This window comes from Pimephales promelas, chromosome 7 (assembly GCF_988280905.1).
Source record: "Pimephales promelas chromosome 7, fPimPro1.hap1.1, whole genome shotgun sequence".
Taxonomy (NCBI): domain Eukaryota; kingdom Metazoa; phylum Chordata; class Actinopteri; order Cypriniformes; family Leuciscidae; genus Pimephales; species Pimephales promelas.
In genome coordinates this window covers 35,400,119-35,422,793 of record NC_142775.1, presented here as the reverse complement: position 1 = coordinate 35,422,793, position 22,675 = coordinate 35,400,119, and the positions used below count along the sequence as shown (strand labels likewise).

The 22,675-nt window shown below is 38.3% G+C and overlaps 1 protein-coding gene across 4 annotated transcripts; it reads right to left on the bottom strand.

Moving 5' to 3' along the window:
• Positions 1 to 1,811: 1,811 nt before the first annotated feature.
• Positions 1,812 to 19,677, bottom strand: asb1 (ankyrin repeat and SOCS box containing 1). Of its 4 annotated transcripts, XR_016169338.1 has the most exons (9): positions 19,520 to 19,677; positions 16,267 to 16,408; positions 15,856 to 16,158; positions 14,987 to 15,357; positions 14,209 to 14,389; positions 12,293 to 12,525; positions 11,879 to 12,110; positions 6,674 to 6,815; positions 1,812 to 3,130 (listed from the first exon to the last, which is right to left on the bottom strand). XR_016169338.1 is itself a non-coding variant. In XM_039683119.2 (5 exons), exons 1-5 carry the CDS (start codon positions 19,560 to 19,562, stop codon positions 14,259 to 14,261), a joined length of 990 nt encoding a protein of 329 aa, XP_039539053.2. In that variant the 5' UTR covers positions 19,563 to 19,677; the 3' UTR covers positions 12,532 to 14,258. The 4 variants fall into 4 exon arrangements, 1 of the variants encoding a protein (XP_039539053.2); XR_016169337.1 differs by having other exon boundaries at positions 11,879 to 12,525; XR_016169339.1 differs by lacking the exon at positions 6,674 to 6,815 and having other exon boundaries at positions 11,879 to 12,525.
• Positions 19,678 to 22,675: the final 2,998 nt, after the last annotated feature.

The following is a 22,675-nucleotide window of genomic DNA, read 5'->3' as shown; positions in this document are numbered from 1 at the left end:
CGCTCGTCTTCGGTTTCCATAAGGAGAGCTATGAAGTCAGAAAAAGACTGTGATGATGCTTTTATCATGGCCTGCTGAGCGTCCAGGCTTTGATGAAGCGGTGCTTTATGACACTGTCAGTATGTCACATTCTCCAGTGACTAAAATGGAAGAGTTTTAAAACTGCTGTCCTGCTGGAGGTAAAGCACTTTAGTGCTTTTTGCAGGGCGTAAATAAAAGCTTAAGTAGATACTATTATCCCGAGCGGCACAGACATTGCGGTGCTACGCTCAGAGGTACATAAGCAGCGACGTCAGTTCAATAAAGCCAAAGTATGGCAACTTCAAATAGTATAATTGAATTTTACAATGCCATATGTATCTAAAAGAAATGCATTTTTATTTATTCCTGATCATTTCACCAGGTAAACTGTAAACAAGTCAACTATATACTTAACCATCTACATCCTGAAACGTTCTATTTGAAGAACAGCCACAGCAGCAATTGTTCCAATGAGGTCAAATGACGAGCTCTTACAAGGATAATTCAATTAATTAATTTTTGATATGTTTTAGCTTACCTCAAGGGCATCCAAGATGTAGGCGTCTTTGTTTCCGCAATAGTTTCAATTTTGATATTTTTAGGTCAAACCGTTCTTGTCTGTCAGTCATATAATGGAGGTCTATGGTCACCACCTCAAAGAGCATGCACAGATAAGTCCAAATTAAACACGATTTACTGACTCGTAAATGTAAGTACAGATTGATGGCCTAAGACATGAAACGAGCGGTTTGTGTGAGAAAACGAACAGTATTTGTATCGTTTTTACCCCTTGTAACCACATCCACGTCCAAGTGATCTGAGACTGCAGGCGCTTCAGTCTGAAGTGATCTCTTTCTTTAAAATATACAATATTTATTTTGAACAGTGCATTAAAATGTCTCTTTAGGATGAATCACTTAAAAAGTCGCTGAAACTTAAAAAAAAAATGGTAACACTTTACAATAAGGTTCATTAGTTAACATTAGTTAATGTATTAACTAACATGAACTAACCATGAGCAATACATTTGTTACTGTATTTGTTCATCTTTGTTAACGTTTTGACCGACTGACTAAATGAACTTTTTAACTTTGTTAAATAATATTATTTTGTTTTTAGATATGGTATATACTGTACAAAAAAAAAAAAAACCACTTCCACCAACAAACGGATGATGTACAGTAGGCTATGAACTTCCCTACAGCTTGCCTGTATAAATCACACTGGGATCCACTCTACTCCATTAGCTCTCTGGCACAGAGCTGTCCATTTAGCCTTTGTATATCAGAATAAATCCATACTGAACTAATGAATGAAAGCCGGTTGGAAATGGTCTGTAAAAGTACTTGAGCACCATAAGCAGGTGCAGCGCATGCCGAGGAGGAGTAAGACGGTATGATTACGGCTGTCTGCCATCAGGATGCTCTCCGAGAGAGAGAGAGACGGTGCAGAAACAGACCTGAGCCTACATGTGGTACGCATTTGACACTATAAACACACACACGAGCTCTCTGGCAAACCTCCCATCCATCAAACACCGAGAGAAGAATAACAGTGTGGAGTGGCCTGTTGCATGCAAAGCACACCCCACCTACACCCCGGCCGACTCGCTTTTATCAAAGCAACATGCCGCCCGTTCGCGGAGGATGTGGAAGTGCGCTGCGATAAATAAAACGGCATCAGGGGTTGAAATGTTTATGCACAGAGTTTGGCTAGTTTAGCTGGGCCAATCCACAGCTAACGCTTCACCATACTGTCAAAAAATATATGAGAAATACACACACACATGTATATATGGGGACTTTCCATTTACAATGATTTTTATACTGTACAAAACTGTATATTCTATCCCTTAACCCTAAATCTAGCCATCACAGAAAACGTTTTGCATTTTTACATTTTCAACAAACATTACTTAGTATGATTCGTAAGATGTTTTCATCATGGGACTCAAAGCCATCTTTTGTCCCCATAATGTATGGGTCCATGATTCATTCAGCATAGTTATCATCTCAGAAATGTATTTTTCATCCAATTTTGTTCATTCATTCTTGGCAGTCTGATCAGATGACCAATATTCATTCATCTGACTGGAAATGGTCAAGTCAGGAACACTGTATTGTTGGATACAAAAGGTTTTTTCAAACTTTTTGATGCTCGAGACCCCATAAATATGATGAGTGACCCCCTTCCTAAAATATAAACACAGCTATATATTTTCATCTATAAATTAATTTATATATATAAATAAATCTAAATCAAACAAATTATTAATAATAATAATAGCTATGAAAAACATGAAAAATAAATAGAAAATAAATTAATACATTTAAATAAAAATAAATATATATTTTTTTAAACCCCACCAGTGTTATTTGATTTTGAGATACTACTATAATTTTTATTAATATTTTGACTTTGATTTTGTTTTGCTTCTGTCATTTTCAATATTATTTAAAAAAATATGTCTGTATAGATTTTATTAATAATTATTTCAGTTGTAGTTATTTTAGGATTTCAAGATAAACTAAATCAAAATGAGGAATGATTCATTGGCATTAATTTTTTTTAAAATAGTTTTAGTTTTCTATAATTATGCAGGACAAATTGAGTACTGTTTAGATGTATAAAACTAAAAATAAATTGACAATAGAATGAAAATGTTGTGATTAATCTATGATGTTCGACCAATCCGCATAGAGCAGAATGAAACCATAATAATATAAAATGTACACCCCATTTTGAGACACAGTACCTCAGTTTACCGTATATTCTCTTCTGTACACGAGTTAATGTTGGTCTGTCCACTGAATGACTCTCCGCTCTCATTATACCCCATAAAACAGTTCTGCAAATACACAAAAACACATAAAGTCAAGCATGAGTGGATACAACTTTATAAAATGTCTGCATGATGTGAGCTGTTTGGACTTGATCCTGATCATCAGCTTGATTTAGTGATGAACGAAAAGTCAGATGCTGTTTCGCCACGTCAAGGGACGTCCATCGTGCGAATGAGATCACAGGCCTGGGGAACACGCACAGTTCAGGCCAGTGACCAGCTGTTTCTCCAGTTCCTGAAGATCTGTCCTTCGCTTCCTCCTGCAGCCTGTAATGCAGCGAGCAGACGGTACACAGCTTTAGAAAGGCTGAGTTAAAAGCAAGCAAACAAACACATCTAATATCACATCCTCTTGAGGGGTAATCAGAGGAAGTTCTGTCATTTGCAGTGCGCTGCTGACACTCAGTGAGAAATTCATGGTCTAAAACAATTACTGTTAAGCACTGTTTTCAATAGTGTCATGTACAATTATTTTTTACTGCCATAGAGAAGAGATGAAAATCTGGAATCTGGAAAAAAAAATCTAAATATTGAGAAAATCACCTTTAAAGTCCTTGATGTTGCTGCATCAACTCACGAAAATAAATTTTATATATTTATGGTTGGAAATGTACAAGATATCTTCATGGGACAATGATTTTTGGCATAAAATATGTTGGCCATTCAATGTTGGCTATTGCCAGAAATATAGTGTGACTTATGACTGGTTTTGTGGTCCAGGGTCACACATATACATAAAATAAAATAAACACAAATATTATTTCAAATTTTAATAATATAATTCATATAAAGAAATTGCATATTTTGGATTAAAAGTCAAGAAAGGAATACTAGTTTTAAAGGAATACTCCACTTTTTGGGGAAATGGGCTCATTTTACCATTTTACCAGGTCTGAGTTTTACCGTTTTCGAATGTATTCAGCCGATTTTCTGATATTTAGAAGACTGTCAGTAACCAGACAGTTTCTGGTCTCATTGACTTCCATAGTATATTTTTTCCTTCTATGGAAGTCAATAAGACCAGAAACTGTCCGGTTTCTTATATTCTTCTAAATATCAGAAAATTCGAAAACGGTACAACTCAACTGTTTACCTCTGGGGAAGTTGTAAAATGAGCCTACAAAAAAAAAAGTGGAGTATCCCTTTAATATTCATGATAGTGGTTATAGATGGCAACAGAATCTTCAGTTAAAGGGGCTATATGTAGGATTTTACTTAAAAACAATCTTTAAGATAGAGTTTTCATTTGTACATTTATGAGCCAACCATAATGTAATAGAAAGAATGACACCTTGACTGTCCACACTGTAAAGTAAAAAAATATTGTTGGTTTAACTTAAAAAAGTAAGTAACCTGGTTGCCTTAAAATTTTAAGTTGATTGAACTGGAAAAAATGAGTTATTACAATGAATGAGATTAATTTAATCATCAGAAACTCAAAATAATAAGTTATCTGAACTAAATAAATGATTTAAGTTGATCTGACAAAAGAAAAAATGTTGTGATAACAAATCTTGAAAAAAAATTTTTTTACAGTGCACCACGGTTGCCTCTATCAGCCTGTAGTCTAAATTGTGTATGGAGGAGTCGGTTGACTCTGGTTCGAATTGGCGCGAAAATTCACAAAATATGACGTCATGCGCGTTCTCATCTACTCAGGCTTCCATCCGTACGGCAACCATTACTGCTAGCGATTTCTGCTGCTTACTAGTCTTTCAAAAGGACTCACCGACGGAAAGAAGCGACCAGCCTCCAGCACAATCCAGACACACACGGAAACTCCTCGTAAGTTAAAAAAAAAGCCTTATCTAGTGCGACCAAAATAGAGAGTGACCGGTGTCGGGCAAAGACAAGAGTCAACATCGGAGCGGCATTTGATCCTGGTAAATCTCGATGAGCCGATGGCCCTTTTCCATAACCATTTCCATTCCATTTTTGCCCCGTTTTCCATTACCCTATCAAGCCGTCGCTAGATCCTCTCTTCGGCCACCAAACAAAGGAAAGTCTGCACCTCCTTGTTTGACCACGGTGTATTCTTCTTGCCATAATAATAGCAGTATGTTTAGTAACTATCTCTGGCCAAACTATTTAAAAATAGTGGGGATATTCTGGAGACTCCATCTGGCGTGTGCAATGATGAATGGTGAATGGTGACAATTCTCTCTGACCAATCAGCAGTCGGCATTGTTTTCACGTCACATTTTAATATCAGCTAAGCTTGCCTTATTGCGCTCAGAACCTCGCCGGAGGTGATACAAAAAAAAAAGCAGGTAAAACTCGAAAGCAGGTACAGGTACAACTTTTACACAGTGGAAAACCAAACAAAGGCTAGCCGAGCCGAGTCGAGTCGAGCTGGTTCGGTGTAGTAGAAAAGTGCCATAACGGCCACTGGTGTCAGTAACGGTTAGAAATTTCAGAACTTACGCAATGCTCCTTTAAGTTTCAGTAAAGTAAATGATTTGCAGAAGGCACGACTCTGGCCAGAATCATACAAATTATTGCAATTATGAAGGATAAAAATAGTTTTTGGAAGTTGCATTCAAAATCCACTTTGAATGTTTGAATTGGCATTACTCCAATGAATGTGAATGAGTTAGAGGTAATTTTGAGGGCCATCTTGACACCTGACAGCTTTTCTTACCCTTTTTTTACCCTGAAGGTTTATGGAGTTTATGCTCATTGGCAATAAAATATGGGCCAGAAAACGACAAACAAAATCAGCTCAGCAAATTGAGGATGCTGTCCTCTTGATGAGTAAATTACAGAGGATGTGGATACTAATGAGCATATGAGTTTTTGACGAGAGGGAGGCGTGTATCAGGGATGAAACATTGGAGGTTTGGAGCAACGTAGGTCATAAAAAAGTGGTTATTTGTGTCTCCATGTGCAATGGCCTAGGGCATACGACGCGATACACATCCACAACCAATCAGGGTGAGTCGGGTATTCATTAATCATACGTTACGGAGTTTCCCTCGTCACTTAGGGTCACTCTTCTAAAGAGCCAAGCATGCTTGTCAAAAGTCAAAAGTCTGCTGTGATTTTAAGAGTACATTTACAGTCCAGTGTTTAACTTGAGAAAAGTTAGGCAGTACAGCACGTGCCTAACTAAAGCCAACCCAAAGCTTTGGTTGAAGACTGAATGCGCCCATTTCTACAGGAAGCATTCTTGTCGAATGAGCTTGGAACGGAGGGTCTGTCTCAGAGGAGAGTCATTGTGAAGGATGACATCTGAGATTATAAATCAACAAGCCTCGCCGTGACTTCAGAAACCGTCTGAAACCACAAGAGCAATATACTTCACGATGGAATTCACCAAGGACCGGATCCTCACTCCACTGTCACGCAATGCTGACGAGATCCAGCGAGAGAGTGCGAGCTTTCTTAACACACCTCAGAGTACCCAGCAATCATTGCTCCAAATAAACATTCCATGTGGAAATTCATGCAACTATTACATTCAATCATCACAGGCCCCGCACGCTTCGTATTTTAGCACAACCACCCAAGATAAATATACCCTGCGCTGTTTCAAAACAGGAATGTCAGGTATCTCTTGATTAAACAAATTAGCCAAAAAAAAAAAAATGAACATACTATTTGGGTGTCAGGTTAAGGTAGCATCAAGAACACACCTGTCTCTCCAACTTAATGTCAGAAAAAAAACAAGTAGACAGGAAATGCATGTTCCTGACAGGAACCTAAAGAGAAGAGGCAGTTAGAGATCAAGCTGAGGTAAAGGAGCCCTCCGCTCCGCTCGGGGAGTATCAGGTTCTGCCACACGGGTCAGCTAAGTCGAGGTGTGTGTACCTTCCTATTCACGTGCTGACTCTTCACATTATAGCCTCGTCACGGCCAATCGATCCAATCCACCTGGGCTTCCTTAGAGGCTCCTGGGTCTCAGGTTGAATCCATTTGCATCTTTGCAAAGAGCACTAGGTGAGTGCATTGGCTGAAAAGGCAAACAAACATGACATACATTGGGTTTTGGGCTGGTGCACATTCAAATTGACATGATTTCCTTTGCCCGCTACTGTTAAATCATAAGTTTATGAATGTATATTTGCAATCTGCATTAAATGCTGTGCAATAGAGTGCTGCGGGAATGATGATGGCAATTTCTTATAGGCAATTTCAACCGAGAAACGAGTTTAGCACTTGCCGTTTTTTGAATTGTTTGGTTAAATGCCTGAAATAAGGTCTGGATCTTTTCACATTTTTATACTAGGATATAAGGTACATGAGTAATAACTCCTAGGCCTTTACTTGTCTTGTGTGTAAATGGGACTACAGAGGTTGTCGAGGACATTCAATATCATCAAGCCGAACTGGTTAACTGCTTTTACAGCCTTGCGTTTACAATCATGATCTTAAAACTATTCTAAGTCAAACTTTCAGGGAAAATGTTTTAAAATAAAGATTTAAAAGAGCTCAGAAGCTTAGTGATGGTGATGTTAAAGTCATATGACCGCCGTGTAGGTGGTCCTTTAGTCTGGTGATTATGTTAAAGCTTCACAATTTGACCAAAAAAATGCAAATCTTCCTCAGTGTCGAAATCCTTAGACATGTTTGCGAAGATTGTTTTGTTTACAGTGTGCGTCTCCCTCAGACTGTGAATGAAGTCGTCAATGAACGCGGATTGACAACAGAACAATACAATGCTGAACAAAGTCGTAGTTTTTGATATTTTTGGACCAAAATGTGTTTTCGATGCTTCAAAACATTCTAACTAACCCACTGATGTCACATGGACTACTTTGATGATGTCTTTATTTCCTTTCTGGACAAGGGCAATATACCGTACATACATTTTCAATGGAGGGACAGAAAGCTCTCAGACTAAATCTGAAATATCTTAAACTGTGTTCCGAAGATGAACGGAGGTCTTACGGGCTTGGAACAACATAAAGGGTGAGTCATTAATGACATAGTTTTAATTTTTGGGTGAACGAACCCTTTAAGATAAAGAACAAAACATGCAAGAATCATATTAGGGGTTTGTCGAGGCTTCCAGGGGGATGCTAATTTCCAGGTTAAGTGCCAAAATCAAAGTCCACTGTTGGAAATGAAGGCGGCTTAGGTATTTATGCAATATACCTTTATTGAAAACAACGTGAGATTGAGTTGAGCATCTCTCGACGCTAAAGAAGAAACGTGAGAGGCTTTGGTGGGAAGGAACAAAGACAGCCAAAATCATCCTCCACCAGGACTGATCCTCTAAACATCTCTTTTCCTTCTCATTGGAAATCTGGGAAGCTCGTCTGTGCCGTCTTATCGGGGGAGGAAATGGTTGATTTGATGTGGCGTTGGGCCGTGGGCTTGGATCCTTTCCCACCCTCTGTCAGAAGGGTCGTACTAAGAGGAAGTGCCGAGGGAGTCGCTGCAGGGCCTCCGTCCAAATGAGACACCCCATATCCTCCTACGCTGTTCACGGTTCCACTTCAGGGTCACTTGATCCGAATCGCAGAAAGCGACACAGTCTGCAAATGTGCTCAGAGTTACGTAATAGCATGATTCAGGAGTATGTGTGGTGGATTTGGATTTGGTGGTAGGGGGTTTCGTGACACACGATGATGCAATCCCGCGACTCAACCCGTTCTTGCTGTGAACCGGCACGCATGGCGTTCACAGGCCGCTTTCCACTCCATTCTGTGCCTGCATGTTTAAGTCTGGGATTCCAGGCTGCAGGAAAACACATTTTACTGCATTCCCATAGTGGTCGTGGAATTGTTATTGTCCTCATCTTTTCCAGGGTTCCTTCTGATGCTGTTGTCTGACGGCGGTTCGTCAGCCGAGTGACAATTCCTGCTTAATTTCAAGAGGAAGCCCGAATGCCCTCAAACATGTCTGTTGATAGCTTTGTTCCTCGGCCAAGAGCGAACGGTTCAGCTCAGCTGTGGAGCTGCTCCCCAGAGCCAAAGCTTCACAGAAGCAATTAACCATGGGTAGTTTGGCTTAATGAATACTATCAATTACAAAGCCTCTGTACTTAAAAAGCTGGAAAAACTCTGGGACTGTGTGGTATTTCGCATGAGGGAAAACGTAAAACATTCTGCGAGATTATTTTTAGCAGTTTTGTGTGGTTTAAGATTAATGTTTTGCAATAAAACAACAATCTACAGCTAATGTGCATGATCTCTTAATCGAACTAGGTTAATGAACACAAACCCAAATGCTAAAAGGCTGTTGACCTGCAATATGAGTTGCCAAATGCTCTTGCAAGGACTCAAAGATGTGACTTGTTTGTTGAGTTTGCTTTTTTATTAGTTTCAGATCTGTACACTTTCAGGAGGCAGGAGCTAGTCTGGAACATTCATTCCTCTACCGCAATTCACAACTGCCGGTGCTGCTGGAAATAAGTTAAAATTAAGAGGCATTAAGCAATTTTGGTTTCCTAATTAACACAGATTTATTGGTAAATTTTCTTCATTCAATATTTCCTGTCTTAAACCAAGCCACGGATTTAAGCGTCGCCTTCCTTTACTGTCTGAGATCTGACACGCAAACGGCGGTTTGAGAGGAGAACTGCACCGGAAATACTATTGTAATTGATTTTGCATGTGTATGACACAGAAATGAAAAATTACCAATATTTATTTAATCGCTACCCTTCCTGTTATATTGACCTGACACAAAACAAGCAAAAAAAATAGTGTTTTACTTGGACTGCATATCAATAGTGTTTAATTTCTAGAAATCTAGCTTTTTTTTTTTTTTTTGGCAGGAACAGCACATTTTTAATAATACCCGATCTAAATCACATGCAAACTTTTTTTTTTTAATGTGAACTATCCAGCAGGACGAGGAGGGGGAAAACTGAACAACAAAAAGATCGAGCTAGTCAAAGGTATGAGATCACTGTTTGAAAAAAAAAAAAAGTGCTGCAATTATAGAAGGAAAATAAAATACGAACGCAAGTGCAAATTACTCTGATAGAAGGTGAGATACGAGATGAAAATGAACTAAACAACATGCAGCTGTGACTCAATTTTAACAAATAGACAAAACGTTCTTTTTTTTTTTTTTACAGACACAAGCACACATGCACTTTTATAAGCCTATATAAAATCTTAAGCTGTAGTTAATTGCATTTCCGTTAAAACCAAAATTAAATGCATGAGGAAATTGTCTCATTGTTTCATTGAAAACTTTTCAAAAACATTTATAAGACAAGAATGCAGTTAATGGCATCATAAAACAATTGATAAACTACAACTACAGCTGGTTTATGGAAAAACAATTAAATATAAAAGAGGAAAAATTAATCTTTATCTTTCAACAATAGTCAAAATATCAGACAGAATCAGAATCACTCTTCTGGGAATCTGAATGCTGCTAAAAACCTACAAACCAAAAATATAAATGTTTGTTATATCAAAAAAGAAACCTACATTTTGAAATGTTGAATGCAGAAGAGTGTGGAGGTCTTGATAAAGACAAAAAATAAACCCTGATGAGCCATTAAATGGCAAAATATATGTTTAAATGCATAATTACGTACTGTATATACATGCATGCATGCATACATAACAATGCCCAAGAGAAAATGCTTATGTTTGGTCCCTGTGGAGAGACAGAAGGCATGGTGAGGCTTCACATGAAGATAGTGCCATCTAGAGCTCTGAGTCAATATACGCCCATTAAACTGTGAGTTCACCTGCTGCCTTGAAAATCACTTTGAAGTGAAAAGTTCCTTTGTTTCAATTTGATTTAATGAGCTAATTAAGTGATTCATTGAGTGATGAATGCTCATTATTGAAGAGACCTGATGTTAACAAGCAGAATCACTGAAGGAGAAAATAACTAGTCACCATAATGGTGATCAGTACTAGCTTTAGTTGGGCTCTTGACCCTTACATTTATAACTTCAGAATTATTTGGCTGCTGAAACTGAGTGGTGAACAGCCAGATAGACAAAGAGAAAAGGTGATCTGATTGGTGTTGGTTGTGTTTTAACATGAAAGAAAGGCAGTCTTCAACTTTGATTTTCAAGGCAGCAAGTAAAAAAAACATGAAATGTCTTACATTGTACTACAGCCATAACAAAAAGCAGAGATCATGTCTTGGATAAAGTTAAATGCACAAACAACCATCATCTTACAGTGGAATATAGTCTTGACTGAATAATAAAGTCATGATTTAACATCACAATACACCACTACAGATTATAGATATTAATATTACTTCGTTTTATTGTGTAAAAGAGATGCCACTTGACTAAAACGGTATTGCAAAATAAGGTGGATAAAGGTCACTAGTTGCTGGGATGCAGCTTGGCCATGAGTACAGACAGAGCCCCCATGGTGTTGGAAAGAAATATGAGATGGGAGGAAAAATAATGCTTTTGCTTTTGCTTTCTCTTGAAACTTTTCACTAAAATTTGTGTTCTTTGCAAGTGAAGGCAAAGGTTCTTGGGGGAACACCAAACATTTGTAAGAGAACACAAAAGCATTGACAAAAATGTTTTACTCCCATCAAATTTTTTTTACCTTCACCGTGTCCCCTTAGGGGCTCCCTACATTAGTGCCTTGGTTGTAATGTTTTGTCATGTATATACCACTGAATGTGTTATTAAATAACCACATGCCTTTCTCCTTACCTTTGTTTTCTGTTTTTTTTTTTGTTCACTTGCTAAAAAAAAAAAAAATCCGTACAAATGATACGCACTTGGGCAGGATTAGGGGTGTGGAGTTCGCAAAAACTATTTTTGGCGTATATGTTACAAAAAAATTAAAAATCGTGCTATAGATACACACTTTTTATGAGTTCGGGCTGGCTAAAGCTCGCCTGCACATTGACTTGGTAGTTTGTGACGTAAAAAACACTGGCGATTTCAAACCGCGTTCTCTTTGGTAAACTGCAGTTTTAAGTAGAAAATACTTAATACTTAATAATTTGCACACAGTTTGTCTTAAAGCTTATTAAAAACACCACATAGACATATAAACAACATTAAAAGCTTGATTTTGACCACAAGGCCAACATTTATTAGGTTATATTATAAAGTCTACTTACATATTTATTTTGGATGGCCGAAGTCCAATTGAATCCTTTTTTACACATGCTTCCCGCCCGCAGTTCAAATCAAGGAGATTGTATTGAACATCCTATCCTCGACTTGGGAAATGGCCAATCACAGATGAGAATTTTGGGATGACTTTAGGGATCCAGCCAGGGCCCACCCATCTGAACATGCATCCTGCTCTTAAGAGTTTAGGGGTTTCAAAGTGGCCTCTTTCCAGATCCGCTGTTGAAAACAATCAGAGAAAAATGACAGTCACTCAAGATCTGCTGTTGACATATTGACATTAAACAGGGAGCTTTGAAAATTCAAGTGTTCGATGGCAGCATAACAGCAAAAATGCACCGAGGGAAGATTATTACAGGGTACTCACGGACAAGAGTGCACTTAGTAGTGTGTGAACACACCTTTCCCCCATTGGGCAGAAGCAGATAAAGGGACTGCAGTTCTATGAGTCCACTGGTGATTCATTGGCAGAGTCCAGGCTTTCCCATGCTTTGCTTTCCACTGTTTGTGGTTTTTAGCAAGATGTGGTTTTAATGTCACACAGCACACTAAAGTTATAGTCAGACAAGGACAAAAGGCAGTTGTACCCAGAGAGTGATCCTGATGGATGAAGCTTGGGAAATCTGCGATATGGCTGAAAACCTTATATTAGTGGAATCAGTGCACATCAGAGGCCATTTTATGATTGTGAGATATGATAGCTCAATATGATGTCTGCTAAGATCCCTGAGAGACTTGTGGGCAGGACTTCTGTAAAGACAGGATTCATCATACAGGAAGTATAAATTACTTCCTGTGCTTAATGGTAATTATGTTTTTCAATCATGAACTTTAGGAATAATTTACATGCTGAGAGAGAAAAACAATAATGATCCCCTGGGGTTAAAACACACACACACACACACACACACACACACACACACACACACACACAGCAAGTTAAACACAAACACGAAGAAAACAAAGCTCATGGGAGCAATAGGCTTTTCATATCAGTATTGAAATGAACAGTGATACTCAAGTTTCATAACTAAGTAAAAGTACAAAAAAAGTGTCACTGTTTACACAGAAATTTTATGATAATAAGAAATATTTCTTGATAATAGTTTTGTAAGGTGTATGTTCTGTTTTGTTATCGTGGTTTTTAAGATGGATATAATAAATTTGAGTTTGAGTTTAGGAGCCACGACCACAGAAATCCCCTCGATTGGTCATCTTTCCTCTGGGACAGCCCAAAATTGTACAATGTGTACCAGGTATTAAAAGCGCTTGTGTTTACTTCTATGTTCTTCGTTTTATATACTCCCATGATCTTCCATGATGAAGTTGTGGATTTAATGAATACCATATTTGTTTTCTACTCTTTTCATCGTGTGCATTACTACATCGAACAGCAACCATAAAAAGTTGTGAAATTTTTTCTGCAGAAATGATTTCTGAAGGCTCATGTTACACTTGAAGACAGGAGTAATGACTGAAGAAAATTCAGCTTTGCTGTAATATGAATACATAAAATTTTAAAATATACCAAAATATAAATAAGTTATTTTAAATTATAATAAGGTATCCTAATATTACTGTTTTGATCAAATAAATGCAGCCATGGTAAGTATTTAAGTGCTATTGTTGACACTACTGTAATAATAATAACGGCAAAAACGCTATTAGGGCAGGATGTTTAGACTTTTCTATGCGCTTCCAACATTTTAATCAGGGTAATGAATAACAAGACAATCAGAATGTATCAGAGTAAAAAAAAAATATTTATCTGGATTGAAAAAAAAGTTTGGAAAACAAAAGGTGCAACAAATTAAAATATTCAAGGACAGTAGAAGCTGCTTCAATAAAGTACAGATGTACACTTCACACAACTGGGAATTGAAAAAATACAGGGGCTATGAAGGAAAATATTTTCAGCATTATATTATTCACATGTTGGTGATGTAAAAACATCAAAAAGCACCAGAGTCATTACTTTAATGCAGTATCACTAGCTAAAATAACAAATACAGGACTAATCTTCATATGATTTTCTCGCATCAGAGCTGTTCAATATTGTCCTTCATTAAAGCAATAAGGCACAAAACGTAGTGTGTTACAGTGGTATTGCAGTGATTGTTCTTTGGCAAGCTGAGTATCTAAAACTCTCTGAAATGGCAGCAACAGCGCGTTTATTAAATATTTTAGCTATTATGTACTCACAATAAAATTGTAGTATTCTCAGCTTTATTCCACAGATTTTCCCCCAGAACCAACACAGAAAAATGCCATTACCTTGGAAGACATTGGTTTCCAGTGCAAGTGAGTGGCCACTTACCTACTGGCCCTCAAATGAATCGACCATCTACATGGAGAAGCAGAGCCACATCAATCCATGTGAAACATAAACCTTTTGACGATTTCTGGCAGCAGAAGGGAAGAGATACATGGCAGACGCTCCTTGCCCATGATCTTCCGGATTCTAATGCGGCACATGTCCATCAATCTCCTCGGGTTTCCTGTGTTAGAAAGCAATATTAGTGAGCACACAGGTAATAACAGAGCTCAATGCACTTTATATATATATATATATATATATATAATAAACAAATAAGCAGGGTAATTGCATTTGCTTAAAATTATACAACACGTTTTATATTATATATATATAAAGTGTATACATATAAACGTGTTGTATAATTATATATATTATATAATATATATATTATATATTATATATATAAAGTGTATATATATATATACTTTATATATATAATATAAAACGTGTTGTATAATTTTAAGCAAATGCAATTACCCTGCTTATTTGTTTATTGTAGATGCCTTTTTGTTGCACATATTTATCCAATGTATTGAAAATAATGCATTTCTTACAATGTTATTTATTTTTCTTTCTAAGAAATGCCTTATACTGTATTGGTAGAGTCAAAAGTAAACGTTAGTTATGAATAATGTGCCTTTACATTTTTTGCATATTATAAAAAGAAAAGTAACTCATTAAAAGAAATTTCATTGATTACAAAAACTGCCCACAGAGGCTTTGCTTTTTAGTGTTTTTAGTGTGACCCATTAGTAACATGACATCATCTACAACTTACTTTTGGCCTCCTGGAAGATTTGAAGGGCTTCAGCATTGACCATGCTGTCAGGATCGGGCTTGTACCAGGGGACTAGATACGGGTCAGCGCCATGGTCCAACAGCAAGCGAACAAAGGCGGGTTCGCATCTGCGTTTCAGAACTGCATCCAGTATGCAGGAGGCCCGGCCCCTGACCAGCGCTTCCCTGTTCACGGGGCCATTGTAGTTGTAGTTTGGGTTAGCCCCGGCATTCAGAAGCATCTGGAAGCAGGGGAAGTGGTGGTAAACAGCGGTGATGTACAGTGGACAGACTACCAGAGTTGCCAAAGAGTTGGTGCCGTCCATAGCCCTCTGTTCCAGTCGATGGTCAATATCAACATCAGCATTGAACCTGTGTGTATTACAGGCCACATACAGACTAATGAACTAGATTCGGTTAGAACTAAAATCCCAATAAAGCTATTCTCATTTACATATTTGTTTTGTTTCTGTTGAACGAGTGCAGTCATATTCCTAACCGCTGCTTGGCACTGCTAACATTTTGATCGTCTGACAAAATCACCATGTACATACTGCAAGTTAAAGACAATGTCTGTGCTGTGATTTCAGCCATATTTACAACTACATTTACAAGTAAAATGATACCGAGAGAACGTCCGAGGCGACATCATTGTTTTGTTTGTTTGTTAAATACCCCAAAAAATGCCAAATACATTCAAATATAAACTTGATGGGCACCTCAATCATTTCCAGCCAGTATTGAGAATCAAACCCACAACCTTTCGGTTACCAGTCTGACTCTCTAGCCATTAGGCCACGACTGCACATTCAAATTAGTCACTCAGTAATGGCAGAGTTTGAAAGATATATCAGTGTTAAGCGATCCTACCTGATCAGCTCTCTCAGGATGTCCACTCGGCCCACTTGTGCAGCGTTGTATATAGGTGTGCTTCGGTGATGCCTGCTGCCGTTCGGATCAGCACCAGCTCTCAGAAGGATCTTCACACAGTCCAGGTGTCCATTCACCACAGCCACGAACACAGGTGTCTGACCCTTCACATCCACCAGGTCCACTCCAGCTCCTTGAGAGATCAGGTACTCCACGCATGCGCTCTGACCCATCATGGCAGCAATACGCAGGGGCGTGCAGGGCAACAAACCACATGACCAAATCAACTTCTCATTGATTCGCCTAAAAAGGAATTAAATGTTACACATTTCAGCTAACACAATCTAATAGCAACCCAGATCACCATTTGAATCACCATCTGACTGACTGAATGAATGAATGAAATTTCACTGTTTGAAGCTGTCTTCTTGTAGTAGGGTCCTGAGAGTGTCTAGATCTCCCAAATGGGCAGCGTTGTGTAGACGCATGTCCTCACTCGGTTCCAGAGGCCTGTCGCCGAATTGCTCCTGGAGCCATTCCCTCAGGTTACGACCTAACAGAGACCAGATTAATAAATCAAGATAGATCTGTATGATAGGCGTATGTTTAGTTGTTGAAAAGCTTCTTATATAAACACTTTTCTGCTGCAAACGATTGGAACAATTTACAAAAAACTCTCAAACTAGAATCCTTCATACCTATCATTACTTTTAAAGCAACACTTTCTAAACTACTAACGGACCACTGTACATGTTAATATTACATCTTGTGTAAATGCACAGCTATGTTGGTAATAACTTACACTGCACCATATCTATCCTCCAACTATACTGCTTGTGCTCTTATTTAGTACTTCAAAGTTATTTTTCATTTTTGTACTCTGTTCAGCATTTTAATTGAACCTGAAAATTTGTATGTGTGATTATACACTTGAATGTTGTACACAATGTGTAATTTTATGTTGCCTTGCACTTTTAGCCTGTCTTGGCCAGGTCGCGGTTGCAAATGAGAACTTGTTCTCAACCGATTAACCTGGTTAAATAAAGGTGAAAAAAAAAAAAAAAAACTATGAAGCTATTTAAAGCTCACTCTATGGACATAAATTCCTAAAAGTAAATTCTCACATTTGTATCTTTAACCAAAGTGTCTCACATTTAACTATAAGATTGTTTCTCAATACCTACTGAAATGTATGAAAGCTTGTTTCCGCCACAGAATAAAACATTTGAAAAAATAATAGGAACTTTTTATCTCACAAGTTTATTTCTCGCAATTCCGACTTCCCAAAATTGTGAGATATAAAGTCCAACTTGGAGGAAAACATTCTTCTCAGAAAGAATTGGGAATGGGAATTTTTATCTCACAATTCTTTCATTACGCACAATAGCAACTTTATCTCATGCAATTCTGACTTTCACAATTGTGACTTTCTACTTTACACGTAACTGCGACTTTAAATCACGCAATTCTGACAAGCAAATCTGACTATATCACGCAATTCTGCAGTTTATAGTTCGCAATGGGCTATATGCACGCATAAGTTCCGCATTTGACGTAAGGATGCTCGTCCATTTCCGGTTGTGTAGATTAAAGCGGAGGAAAACCGGAGAAAACGGGATTATGGCAGAGTCTTCAAAATTTACTGTCCTCCCGTCTTTGAAACGAAACGTACATACGTTTAGATGTAATTTTATATATAGTTATGTTTATTTAATATAATTTTAAAAAGAAGCATAAACACAACGAGGGGTGTCTGTTTTATCTGTTTTTGTGACTAACGTTTCTTTAGTATAACCATGGAGTAGGGGTGGCACGGTTCACAAAACCCACGGTTCGGTTTGTATCACGGTTTTAGGGTCACGGTTTTCGGTTCTGTACGGTTCTTGTTATTTTTTTCTTTTAATCTTTAACACTCCAGAAATGTACTTCAGCATGTGATATATAGCTTAATTATCCACACTTTAGGATACAGCATTAAAAAAATATATATATTATATTCATGCAATCATGCACAAACTGAATTTGACTCTTTGACTTTAAGCACATTTTGGGACTATCTCAGAGGAAAGCTAGGTGAGATTTAGATACAGCAAGAGAGAAGAAATTGACATGCTTTTTGTTTATTTGGCCAAAAAAAAGGAGAATGTGTATCACTATCTCTACAAGAACTTGAGCATTTTTATCACATAAATCTTATTTACACAAAGAAATTAACTTTCATGTATCAACTGCTAACTTTTGTAGCTCTTACCAAAATTCTATCTTTTAAAAGAAAAAGAGAGCAACTCTTAAAACACTGTCTTTTAAATGTCAATATACATGAAACCTCATTGCCTATAGATAATTAAGCTATAGCAATAGCAAAGGCCATAAACATAAAGTGAAATTTAAGTTCAACCTCAACACAAAAACAGTATCAACAATGCTTCTATTCCCAAAATGTGAGGGTACTTTTTTCCACTTAAAATTAAAGTGCAGGGTGTGGAAACGTATGACTGAAGCTCTTATCTATACATAAAGTGCCACTGTAGTTAAATTAAAATATCATAACATGAAATCCAAAATGTTCCCACACACCGGACTTATACCATAGACTTATACGACGCTGGCGCATCCTCCAACTCCCTCATCTCTCCCACTTTCCATTTCTCCGCGTGCCGTGACCTGCAGCGCTCCATACTCCACTTTTACTGGCTTGTTTATTAACTTGAACCGGCGCTGCACAGAGCGATCGGTAATGACATCAAATACCGCGAAAGTGATGAATGCATACGGAGCCGACTCGCGCTAGACTGATGTTATTCACCGATCGCTCTGTGTGCAGCGCCGGTCCAAGTCGAACAAGTTTATGTCGCGCGAAAAGAAAACACACGTCACATACGGGCACGAGGTTACATTGCGCATGCGTCGAACCGTGAGACGCACACGCGCTCCGAACCGAGACAAGCGAACCGAACGGTTCGGGTGTTTTTTCATGTACCGTGCCACCCCTACCATGGAGTATAAAATTCAATATAAATTCTCGCTATTGCATTGGACTCTATGATCGGCGGAAGTTATCGAGCATCCTTACACCTTCACCGGAAATAACGCCGTGCATAGAGCCCATTGCAAGTTTTTCATTACGCTTCTAAAATAAAAGGTCAGAATTGTGAGATAAAGTTTTTTTTTTTAATTCTTTGATGGAAACAAGCTTCCATAGAAATTGCTTTTTCATACAGATATTTGAAAATGTCGTGAATTACTATATCTGTTAAACAATCTCCACCCTAGCCTGTAGCTGAACTTCCGGAATAAATTGAAAGCGCCCGCTCTGCTCCTGTCAGTGGACACGCTCGTCACTCCACGTTCGACATCATCAGCCATCGTGCCTCTCGCGATGTTTGCTTTATCACACATGAAGTAAACACTAAACAGCACTTTAGAAACATTTTCCCATGGTTATGTTCAAATGGGTACATTGACCGTAGTTTCAGCAATGTACGAGGATATCTTTCACTTGAGTGTGTAAGAGGCGTTTCAACAATTATGGCTTTACCTACACAGTCCATAATAGACCTGCATTGAACATAAGGCAGTATTGAACAGCTGAAAAACGTATGTTCATTCTAATATAAATGTTTAGAATAAGTCAGACATTCGGATCAGAGGTACAATCACATACCAGCTGTGTTTGGGCGCTCGACATTCTCTCTATCAGCCATCATGTCCTGTCAGCCTACTTCAAAATCATGTCATAAACCACAACCAATGACTAAAACTATCGTGAGCGTCTTTCTCTTGATGTCGTTTTTAGCAGCAGCATGGACTCATAACTGCATCATCACAGTAAGAGCTTCTCTGATTGGCTGACTTGCAGTTGTCTGGCTCAGGCTCATCTGATCTTAAGGTGGACTGATACATCAGGATCTTTGAATAGCCTTCTTATTTAATGCTTTAATTAATTCAAAGTGTGACTTAAAATTGATAATTAGACAACCAAAAGCAATTTATTATGCCAGAGACAACAATATACGCAAGTATGCAAGCAAAAATATTAATTACAAGCAGTTAAAGCATAAACACTATGCCATTTCCATAAGAGTAAATGCTAGTAACAGAGGTCTTAAATATTTTATTTATTATTTTCCACCAAGATGTCTTTATTGTAATATAGCTATATGTTTTATGTTGAGGATATTTTTGCAATTTCCATTATTTTATATGTAGACTGTCATTACTGTAGTCTTCAGTAGCCCCCCTACCTATTTACATAAGCTTTAATTAAAGGCAGTGCCATATATACCATGTGAATAATGAGCATTAACAATAATCTAGCTTTCTGAGAGGAGAGCTGAACCTGAACATGTTTTTGACAGTTTTCCTGAGATCCTCACATATACTCACTGACCTTCTGCTCTTTGACTCAGAGACCCGAGGAGAGTTCAGTCCAGTGCGGTGTGTGTGGACCAAAGCTTGAATCTCTGTAACTGTGGTAGGTGACTTGAGCCGGTCATTGTTGGAAGTTTATACTGAAGAGCCGCAGACGCATGCCGTATTGCTGCCTGACGACAGCTGAAGCATGTACGCTGGCCTACGGGCTTTAAAAATAAACAGCGAGCCTGATGGCCCCATGTGTCTCTGAAGAGAACTGGACCGTAGGGAGCTACCACGCACAACTTTCTAAACACAAGCTACTCTGTGCAGGAAAATAAGAGACATCAGTCAGAGAGCTTTCTCGTTCAGCTCACACTGTTGAAATCTCAGAATTATACAACAGATTTGGGCTGAAATATGCCTATTACTACAACAGCTTTGACACATTTTAATTGTTTTTTGACTAAAATGTGAACCTTGAATGTGCAAAATTTGCTACACAATAACCAGCCGTTGGATTGCTATGGGGTTGCCAATGTATTCTGGGTGGTTTTAGCATGTTGCTTTTTTTCCTTTTTTTTTTCTCCTTTATTTATTTATCAGGGACAATGCACAAAATACATTAGTCTTACGAAGAGATGCTTTGTGCCAGAGTTAGCCGAAGCTAATTTTCATCCGCAGTCCCCGGGCAGGTGCACACAATTTAAGACATTAAAACATTGCATTACAAAACAACTATCAATAACCTTTGCTTTACCATTGATAGGGATTTTGGATAATTTTCAGCATGAAGCTATGTAGGTGTTCGAAGTGTTTTTTTAGGATTGCTATGTGGTTGCTTGTGTAACACCTCTGGTTCTACTTGCACTGCTCCAAGCGGGATTCGAACCAGAGTTTTCGGCATGGGAGGCGGACGCGCTAACAAGGCCGCAGTCTCTAGCATCACTAGTTCGCCTCTTGAGGCCAGGGGAGTTAGGGTTACAGCTCTTACTAGCTAGCTTCTGTTATACCCCCTAAACCTCACTCTCATCCAGGTCACGGCACCAATGTAACCCCTCCGGTTCTACTTGCACCATTCTGCACGGGATTCGAAGCAGCGTTTCTGCCATGGTAGGCTGGCGTGCTAACAAAGGATGCTAAATAAGGATGTCCCGATCAGGTTTTTTTGCCCTCGAGTCCGAGTCATTTGATTTTGAGTATCTACCGATACCGAGTCCCGATTCGGTACTTCAACGCATTCTCATCCTAAGGCGTCAAATACGACGCTTTTGCCAAAGCGTAGACATCCAACGCACATGGCACCCTTTAGCGTCAAATAAGACGCTTTGGTTATGGTAGGTTTAGGTCTGGGGTAGGGTTAGGGTTAGACCACTAGGAGGCGCCTTCTGCCCCATATATACCTGCGTCTCATTTGACGCTAAAGGCTGCCATGTGCGTTGGATGTCTACGCTTTAGCAAAAGCGCCGTATTTGACGCCTTGGGATGAGAACGGGCTCGATACTTCTATAATATATTTAAAAAAAGAATAAAGAAGAGTGAAAAAACAGATCCAGATTCCAGGATGTTCCTTATTTTTTATTTAATTCACCTTACTTTAACATTTGACAACTCAGGTTTGTTGTGTTAAATGTAGCCTTTTTCTTTCCACCTCTTGAGATCCCAAGTTTACATATCTCACAGTTTGCTATGGCAATGTTGTTGTCATCAACTTTATAATGTTAAGCATAAATATACTGATAAATTAAATACTGATTTTTATTTATTTATTTATTTTTAAATTATATTTATATCTGAATTTTTGTCAAAACCAAGACTTTCAACCATCAAAATGTAATTTATTAATGTATTTGTGTACAAAATAACATATAAACATCAACAGGAAATGCGATGCTACCAAGCCGACCAATCACAGATCTTGCGGTCTATGTAGTTAAATTTTTGAGGAGGTGCGCGTCAGGCTACGGCAAAGGGTACGCGGTATGGTATGCGTCTGTGCATACGCTACGCCGTACCTCCTGCGTGCACCCTACGCAGAAGTATAATTTGGCCTTAACTATAGATGTGTTAAAAAATACTGAGAATAAATACATGTAGGCTATATCCGATTCCGATCGAGTCTGAAACCACTTGTTCGGGCCCGATTTCCGATCACTTGATTGGATCGGGACATCCCTAATGCTAAAGACCACCTCTAGCACCAGTTGCTAGCGCACCTCTTGAGACCAGGGGAGTGAGGTTTACATGCACAGTTCACAGTTCTAGCTGACCTTCGGTACACTTGGCCATTGTTAAAATGCTCTGGGTGGTTATTAGGAGGGTTTTACATCAGTTTTATGGTAAGCCAAGTCAAAACATTTGAGTAATCACTTAGAAAAGTAACATCACAGCGAAAAATGTGAAGAATAATGTCACTCTGTGTAGGACGAGTTACATGTTGAAGTTTAATATTTATGGTTAGTGGCTT

Bases quoted from the DNA above. Each gene is read 5' to 3' on its own strand.
- asb1 (XM_039683119.2), bottom strand. From the start codon at position 19,562: ATGATGGCTGATAGAGAGAATGTCGAGCGCCCAAACACAGCTG. The intron at 15,358-15,855 runs GTAGGATCGCTT...TAATACACACAG, and splicing joins ATCCTGAGAGAGCTGATCAG to GTTCAATGCTGATGTTGATA. The intron at 14,390-14,986 runs GTAAGTTGTAGA...TTTCTAACACAG, and splicing joins AATCTTCCAGGAGGCCAAAA to GAAACCCGAGGAGATTGATG.